General features: G+C 45.8%; 1 protein-coding gene across 2 annotated transcripts in view; it reads right to left on the bottom strand.

Annotated features, from left to right (window-relative positions):
* The window catches only part of RASL12 (RAS like family 12), a 139,954-nt gene continuing 130,532 nt past the window's right edge, over nt 1-9,422 (bottom strand). For both annotated transcript variants that reach the window (XM_088452727.1, XM_088452728.1), the window contains exon 6: nt 1-1,602. In XM_088452727.1, the coding sequence (XP_088308853.1) occupies nt 1,215-1,602 (388 nt within the window). In that variant the 3' untranslated portion in view covers nt 1-1,214. The remainder of the gene's footprint in view (nt 1,603-9,422) is intronic.

The following is a 9,422-nucleotide window of genomic DNA, read 5'->3' as shown; positions in this document are numbered from 1 at the left end:
AGCAATTTCAGCAGATGATTCCACAGTCTACAGGCCTATGAAAGACATGAGAGGGCACACAATTCAATATCGGATGTATTTGGTCTTTTTCTATGATAACACTTATACAAAGCAGTAGTTGCAAAGGGGGGGGACACCCTACACTACAAATCTGCTTCTGGTCAGTGTGGGCAGTACTCCAGCTTGGACAGCTCCAGCTCAGCATCTCCAGACTGGCTGAATTGCCACAACAAACTCTTACCTTCAGATCCAGACCACTCTAGATACTCCTGCTCTAACTCCCGAGCTGCTCCATACTGCTGCTCCAGGTCTACCTGCTTTTCAAAAACTCTAGCTATAGAGCTAATCCGGAACAGCATTTTGTTTAGGTGTAATATCTATTTTACGTCAATATAGAATATTTTATGGAACTATCCAACCTATGATAATTCAATATAAATATTAGATTCATCTGACATTTCATTACAAAATGTTAAGCATAGAGATAGTGGGGCAGCTCCAGATCCCCGTCCAACTGATGAGCTCCATTACCGCCCTAGGTCTTGGAGTAGGCTCCTGGCTCCCAAGCTGAGCAGCAGCCATTCCTACTTCTGAATGCTTCTGAACAGCACTGTGTAGAAGAAAAGCTGGCATTTCAGCGAGGCTCACTTGTCAGCAAGAGGCAGCAGACACATTCCTTCCGCTGATCAGCAGTCTGGAAGGGAACACAGCTCTCTGATAACGCATTGTGGGAAGTAAGGTTGGCAACAGGACTAGTCTGAACATCTGGATAGCACATCATCAAGTCTCTAGCATTCAGTGCAGACGTAGTGTACAAAGTCAGCCACCTATAACTCCATTAAAATTATAAACCCTGATTTAACCAAATCCAGTAAGGTGCGAAGTCGCTGCCTTTGCCTGTATGTATGTCCCATAATCACTTCATTTGTCAGTATTTCCATGGCTCTTTCAAGTAAATATTTCCCTTGTAGCTGAAGAATAAATAAGCCTCTATCAGGTGGTTAGGAAAGGATTAGTGAGGAGGAATGTCGAGAAGATGTCTCCTCGTCATCTTGTTCTTTACTGTATTGTCTAATTAACCAGATTTATTGTGTTTGGGTTAGGTGGTTCTTAGCACCACACGGCTGATCCAAGGATTTTTAAGATCCAGTTTATAAACCGGGAATAAGCTTTTTGTATTCTGTGGTCAATACATATGTTTGGTCTTCCCAGCATTAAAATATTTTGAAACCCTTAAGAAGGGTGAGTGTGGGCGCCTTGCGTTTGCTCTGCGCTCTTGATGATTTCACTGTGACGAGTTTGGCTTGAGCCACAGAGGGAATCTCTTTGTAATTAAGAGGGGAGAGGGTGTTGAGTGTAGGCATGCCATGGCGGCTAGAAGTTGCAGTGGAGGAGATAGGAGGCAGGCCAAGCAGCGCCCTCTCCTCGCTGATATAAAGTGGTGACCTGATTGGAGCAGATCTCTCCGCCTCTCTCTGCACTTCATGTACAGCATCATAAAAAACTTGCTGCACCAACCGGAAGTCCAGGCAAGCGGACACCTCCCGGAACAGACAGCCATGGCGGGAGGCAAGAGCTGAGCCATCTGCTATACTGACCTGTCTGAGATAGGACATAGAAATGCTGGTTAGTTCATAGTGATATCACAATAAAGAATATATATGGTATACTTTTGTATTGCCTGGTGGTCATGACTTAACGTTGGACAATATGTATTGGCTTAAAAGATTGTATGGTATCGGTTTGGGGGATTTTCCCTAAACACACCAGTGAAACTAAATAACAGGGAAATTGCATCTTCACAATGACCTCAAATACAAATTCCATTGTTATCAATTAACTACTCGAAGTAAGTAAACATGGCTGTGGTCATAGGTGTATTTATAATGGGTGTAGGGTGTGCAGTGCACACAGGCCTCGCACCACACACCCAGTGCCCAAAGTGTACTTACCTTGCTCCGGTATGCGGGTCCCTCCTCCTCCGCGGCGCCATCTTTCCAGTGACATATTTGGGAAGACGGATTTGTGCAGTGAAAGCAAAGACACTGGCACTGTGCCAGAGCCTTTGCTCTCTTGTGTGCATACGCCATCTTCCTGAATATCACTGGGAAGATGGCACCACAGAGATGGAAGAACACTGGAGCATGGTAAGATGCGGGGCCCGCTGCTCAGAGGAGGGGGCCTGCTGCACACGGGCACCCTTGTGTGTTAATATACTCTGTGTGTCAATATAACTCTGAAGTGGGTACATCAAAAACAATAAGCCAAGCTTTATAGTCAGAGCAGCAGTGAATAAACATAATTCCCATCCTTCTGACCCGATCAGGACAGAGGGCCTGATTCAGAATTGTATGCTAACCCGATGGTTAGCATACATCTCTGATGTTTGGAGGACTGCCCATGAGCAGTCCTCTGACTGTGAGCCCGCTCGCAGTGTGTCCCAGCCGCAGCCTGATTGACAGGCTGCGGCGTTTGGGAGGCAGAGTGGGGGCGTTCCCTGGCAGCACACAGGCTTCCTGGCCTCGCAAGGAGCCAGGACCCGGCGATGGTTTCTATGGTGACCCCAGGCTGTGACCTGGGTCGCAGCTCTGGAATCATGCAAATGCAGCAAAGAGGTGTGTGACACCTCCTTCTGCATTTGCATTTTAAATGGACCGAATTGCACATCCGCTTGTGTGCGGCTGTGCAATTCCATCCATTTCTAAATCAGGCCCAGAGCCATCAAGTCATGACTGTCTGGAATTGCTAGGCTGCAGTCTCACACAAAATGCATGGAGCTGGCTGGTACAATGTAATACAGATGACATGAAAATTAAACACTAGACATCATAAACACTAGACCACATGAATCCTACAGGTTATACATTATTTCATCTGCCCTCTGTGCACCTCTTCCTTGGTATGACTTTCAATTAGCTTAAATAGGTAAATTATGGAATTCAGTCAAATCTATCACCCTAATATACTGTAAAACTCAGTCATGTCTAATTACAACTAATTTAACAGAAGATGTAGAATACATTTCGATACCTGCTACATAGATGTAACCCCTTGAAACTGAGAAAGGAGCCTGAAAGGCAGAGTGTTCTGATAGGAGAGAGCAGAGATCCCAGCTGGACAGGGGGAGACAGAGGAGAAAGTTAGAGTATCATGTGTTATTGTAATACACTGGTATCTAGGAAATCAATAGAAGGGTCTGGAGGAGAGTATAAAACAGCCTGATATCTGACCCATGCCAACAGTAAAGCATCCTGAGACCATTCATGTGTGGGGTTGCTTCTCAGCCAAGGGAGTGGGCTCACTCACAATTTTGCCTAAGAACACAGCTATGAATAAAGAATGGTACCAAAACATCCTCTAAGAGCAACTTCTCCCAACCACACAAGAACAGTTTGGTGAGGAACATGCCTTTTCCAGCATGATGGAGCACCTTGCCATAAGGCAAAAGTGATAACTAAGTGGCTCGGGGAACAAAACATCAAAATTTTGGGTCAATGGCAGGAAACTCCCCAGACCTTAATCCCATTGAGAACTTGTGGTCAATCCTCAAGAGGCCGGTGGACAAACAAAACCCCACAAATTCTGACAAACTCCAAGCATTGATTAGGCAAAAATGGGCGGCCATCAGTCAGTATGTGGCCCAGAATTTGATTGAAAAAGAAGGATCAACACTGCAAATATTGACTCTTTGCATAAACTTAATGTAATTGTCAATAAAAGCCTTTGACACTTATGAAATGTTCGTAATTTTACTTCAGTATACCATAGTAACATCTGACAAAAAAGGTCTAAAAACACTGAAGCAGCAAACTTTGGGTTTCATTCAGACCCGCTCGCAAGCGCTATGCGCTCGCAAGCTGGTCGATGGTTGCGCAAGCGCGGTGAGCGCACTGCGCATGCGCAAGCCCCGTAGCGAGTGAGCAATTCACTCACTCTGGGACTCGCTACAAATGGGGCGGCTGTCGATGTTGATCGACAGCTAGCCCCGTTTTGTAGGCGGGGTGGCTGGACAAACCGAGGCGTTCCTGAAGGAACGCCTGCCGTTTGTGGGCGGCCTTACTGACATCACCAGTGATGTCAGTAGTGACTGGGGCTTGCGCCAGACGAGACCCTACCACAAGGGTCTCGTCGCAAGCCCGATGGTCGTGACCATCACCTGGCTGCTTGCAAAAACTGTGGGTGGTCACCCATAGCTTAGCGAGCGGCCAGGAAGCCGGCTTTTAAAAAAAAAGCGGACGCCCTCATTCAGAGCGAGCGCTCGCTTTTTGCGAGCGGCTCTGAATGAGGTAGTTTGTGCAAACCAATACTTGTGTCATTTTCAAAACTTTTGGCCATGGCTGTATATCCTTTCAATTTATGTCAGGTGAGAGCCAGACTGCAGTAATCCCTTTAACCAGGGTTAACAGAACATCGTTGGATGCCTGAAGGTCCCATCTTCAGACACTGCGCCTCTACTTCACCTGAAGTATGGCACCCTAGGCAGCCGTGTAAAGGTGCCCATACACTGTGCGATTTGTATACGATCTGATCTCGTATACAATTTCCCTTGCTGCGTCTGGTTACCCCCTATATCCAGAGGCAGGATACTGGCATGAGGAGGGCCATCCCAGCGGAGGAGAGGCTCATTGCTACCCTGAGGTGCATGTCTACAGGAAGGTGCTTTTGAAGACCTGAAGTTTGGGACCCTCATTTCCACCAGGCTATGAGGCGCATCATCCCGGACACCTGTGATGCCATCTTCAATTTCCTGAAGTTGCAATACTTTAAGGTGAGTAAAAACACTAAACTATTTTTTTTTCAGGTGAAAGAAAATGTTTTTTTTTTATTTTCACAAATCAACCAACATGGCTGTAAATATCAATAAACGTATTTTTACTTAAAAGTAAAACCAACATGGCTGCTGTTTAATGTTTACCAAACCAACATGGTTTTAAATGTATAAGAACTGCTATATCAACAAATTTTATCTCTCCCAATAGCTAGGCAGCTGTGTGGTATATGGTGTGTTAGACGATGGATTGAATAGGCCAAAAAGCACATGGCGCAAGTCCAGATTGAAGCCCCGGCGTTCCCCAGTCTGTCGTTGCGCTATACGTTTAGTGACCATGTCCAATCCGCATTATCCGCACCGTATACCATGCAGTAGCTATTGGAAGAGATAAAATTTGTTGATACTGAAGGCAAAAACCTTCTGAAAACTATTATATCCTTTTCAGGACTCAACATATTTAAAGTAAAGTAAAATAACTGCTATATCAACAAGTTTTATGGATTGAATAGGACAAGTAGCACATGGAGCAAGTCCACATTGAGGCCCCGGCATTCCCCAATCTGTCCTTGCACCATGCATTTAGTGAACCTATCCAATCCACGTCATCCGCACCATATACCATGCAGTAGCTATTGTTAGAGATAACACTTGTTGATATTTTAAATTATAATTTTAAAAATTGGGGTGGCTCCTCATCCTCCGCCAACATGGCTCTGTAAGAACCTCTGAGGAGGATGTGGAGGGGTTGGTGGGTTCGGGAGTAAGGTAAGTGGGATTGGTGTAGGGTGGTAGCTTGGTGGCACTTAGGAATGGGATGAGGATGACCCATACTGTAGCATGGCTGCACAGTTGTCAGGGGCAGAGGCCCATCGGTCAACCTTGTTGTGGTGCTCAGCTGCTTCAGTCTCCCCTGGATTACTGTCTCATAGATGATCCTTGGGTATGAATTTGTTGGCATTCATCCATTTCCCGGAGACTCTTGGCTATATGAGTGCCCAGGTGGTCGAACATGTCCGGGGGCTTTTGTAGGGCCTGCTCAACTTGTTTAAGGAGTGGATCTGGCTGCGTCTGGGTCTTGCGCTGATACCTATGCTGTCTTGAAGCAGGTTGAGTAAATTCGGCCTCGCTCTTGCTTGAGGTGGCCATTTGCAGACTAGTGGTGAGGTCGAGGTCTGGTGATGTAGACTGGAGAGAGAGAAAAGAATAATGTTGATAATATGTTTTGTAATATTTTTTTCTTTCTTTCTTTATTCTATTTCCAAACAACGGTGGAGGAGTGGCAGACCATTGCTGAGGAATTTGAACGTAGGTGGAATTTCCCCAACTGCGGTGGAGCCATTGATGGCAAACATACCTGCATTAACGTACCTTCCCACAGCAGTTCCTTTTATTACAATTATAAGGGGTTTTTTTAAGTATAGTGCTCATGGCGGTGGTGAACGCCAATTACGAGTTTTTGTTGATGTGGGCAAAAATGGCCGTGCTTCTGATGGAGGGTCATTTAAACAAACCCTCTTCTATGAGAGACTTAACACCAAACGTCTGATTTTGCAAACTACAGTGGCAACGAAGCACGGCCTAAACTACGTTTTTGTGGCTGATGAACACTTGCTGAAGCCATATGCGCAAAGGGGCCTGATGAAAGAAAAGCACATCTTCAATTACCGTCTATTCAGGGCACGGAGGATAGTGGAAAACACTTTTGGCATTCTCTGCATCCGATTCAAAATGTTCCATAAGGCTTTAAATCTTTGTGTGGACAAAATAGATTTAGTCGTCTTGGCCTGCTGTGTCCTCCACAATCTCCTCTGCAAAACCTCATCTATATATCAGAGGACAGTAGACACAGCTATGGCAGATGATCCGGACCATCCACAGGAGACATTGCAAATGCCCTCTGTGGCCCCATCTGCAGTTGAGTCAACAGGGACTGCACGTGCTAAAGAGGTCAATTAGCAATACTGTACCTGGCCTAATTTAGTGGAGTGGGGGCAGTACCATGGCAGGAGGACAGTGGACCTCATTCAGACCCGCTCACTAGCGCTGTGCGCTCGCAAGCGGCCAGATGGTTTGCGAACGTGCAGGCGTGTTTCGGTGTTTCAACGCCGTTTTAAGGCGTGCATAATTAACAGGCAGCGTCATAGTACACGTCACATGCCTGTTTTTTACACTGAAGCCCTCGCAGTGCTTGCGGCAGGGTAAGGCAACCACGAGTTCTGCGTTCGCTACCGATGGTGCTCGATGTACCAATGTTTTAATACACTTCCTAGAGATGATGTGCGCTAGTGGGCGTCTCAACATACGCTTATGAGTGTCTGTATACACAGAGCGATTATTCTCACAGCCAAAGTGGGCGTGCTAATGCCTTTCCGAGCGAGCGCCTGCCATGGCGTCACTTTGCCGAATTTGCATACGCAAGATGCGAGCGATCGCATCTAGCGAGCAGCTCTGAATCAGGGCCAGTATCCACTAGTGTGATATGGACAATTGTGGACTATTGAACATTTCAAAAACATTTGGCAAGGTGTGTATGCAAATATGTCTGTACTTAGAACAACAGTCCTCTTTGGATGTGGTGTTTCAGCAGAGTCCTCTTGCTGCTCCTCAGGGACACTCTCGACCATGAGTGCTTGTGAAGCTCTCTGCGGCTCCTGCTCGTGCAGGAACTTGAGGAGGTTGAAGTACCACAAGGTACTGGTGTATACCTCATGGGCCCCTGCTCCAGAAGCCCGCAGCTCCTGCTGTTTTTTACTTTCTTTGACGTACACAGTACATAAATTCTGTATTTTAGCTTTCACCCACTTCGGGGAAGTCCCGATGTGGAATGGCTTGCTGACAGATACAAACTCTTCAATTGCAGCAGCTCTTTTGTATTTATTGCTGTAGTCGGGCCCCTTTATGCACCACAGACATTCATGGGCGCGATAGCGCTTGAGAAAACCGGTGACAAATTGGCGCTCTCTTGCACTGGTCATTGCTGTGGAAAAACAGAAAAAATTTTTTAAAAGTTTTAACAGTTGAATTATTTAAATTAATGAATATGTTTTTAATGTGTTCTAAATAAATTTTGAAGCCTGTGTCAGTTTATTTTCATAGTACATTTCTTTTTTTTATTTAACAATTGGGGGACAACTTGCATTGTGCTACACTGTCATAACATTGGCTAGGGCAGTGAATACATTGCGGGTGCGGTGGATATTAGCCAATGATGGGCTAGTACGCTGGTGGCATAGGGTACATTGAGGGTGCAATGGTTAATACACATTGGGGGTGCAATGGTTAATACACATTGGTGGGGCAGTGGTTAATACATATTGGTGGGACAGTGGTTAATACACATTGGTGGGGCAGGGGTTAATATGCATTGGGGGTGCAGTGGTTAGCCATTGATGGGCTAGTACGTTGGTGGCATAGGGTACATTGAGGGTGCAATGGTTAATACACATTGGGGGTGCAATGGTTAATACACATTGGGGGTGCAATGGTTAATACACATTGGGGTGCAGTGGTTAATACACATTGGTGGGGCAGTGGTTAATACATATTGGTGGGACAGTGGTTAATACACATTGGTGGGGCAGGTGTTAATATGCATTGGGGTGCAGTGGTTAATATGCATAGGTGGGGCAGGAGTTAATACGCATTGGTGGGGCAGGGGTTAATATGCATTGGAGGTGCAGGGGGTACATTGGTGGTTCAGGGTGTACATAATAGAATATAGGCGATTACTCACTTTTTATATGCTAACCACCGCAAGATAGACGATGCTGCTGCTTCTCTTCACTTTTCCCGTCGTCTGTCACAAAATATAGGAGGGGAGTGGCCATGGACATCGTAAATCGCACATCACAATCTTAGATCAAGCAAAACACTGTGTGTCAAATCCTACACGATGGGTCGAAATCTTACTGCAGGTTCAGTTGATCTGCGATGCCGATACACGACGCCGGGGACCCGCATCGCCATTGTACTAGAATACGCCACTTTTTACACAATTGGTCGTTACGAATGATGGAAAATGGCCAAATCATGTAAAAAAATCAAACAGGGTATGGGCACCTTAAGTATGGCAAATAGCAGTGCTGGTCCTGTCTCCAACTCCTTAATCTATACACAGTTTTACAAGAAGCAAATTAATTCCCAGCATTGTATAAGGAAGGGCAGAACCATGATGAAGCCATCCAGTGCAAATCATGTCACCAAAGCCATAATGACAGCCCGGTTCACTGGGGAAGTGCACGGCAGCTGGGCCAGTTATTGGCATGCAGGAGATTTGTCTTCTCTTCCCAGATGGGGGAACAGCAGCACCTTGACTGCCGGGAGATTCCAAATTTTAATCCCCTGCTTTACTGCACTGGAGCAGCAGGAGAAGCAGATGATTAGAATAAAACACACCACTTAATTTTTCTCTGTGCTCATTGGACAGTGAGGGAGTATGCCCCCTCCATTCCCGTACATGGATTTTGTCCTTGCTCCACCATAAGGCAGTGCACTAGTCAGGCGTCCCTGGTATAGTGACTTACATTATTCCACACACCATAATGCCCATTACACATTATCGCACATACTGTAATGCCTATTACCAAAGTGTCACTTACATATTTGCCCGACACCATTTTATGCTCCACAGTAAGGCTTCTAATTACTTTAA

The sequence above is a fragment of the Taudactylus pleione genome, unplaced genomic scaffold, assembly GCF_031769625.1.
Source record: "Taudactylus pleione unplaced genomic scaffold, aTauple2 ptg000556l, whole genome shotgun sequence".
In the NCBI taxonomy this organism is placed as follows: Eukaryota; Metazoa; Chordata; class Amphibia; order Anura; family Myobatrachidae; genus Taudactylus; species Taudactylus pleione.
The sequence above is the reverse complement of the archived record's forward strand: the minus strand, read 5'-3'. Positions and strand labels throughout refer to the sequence as shown.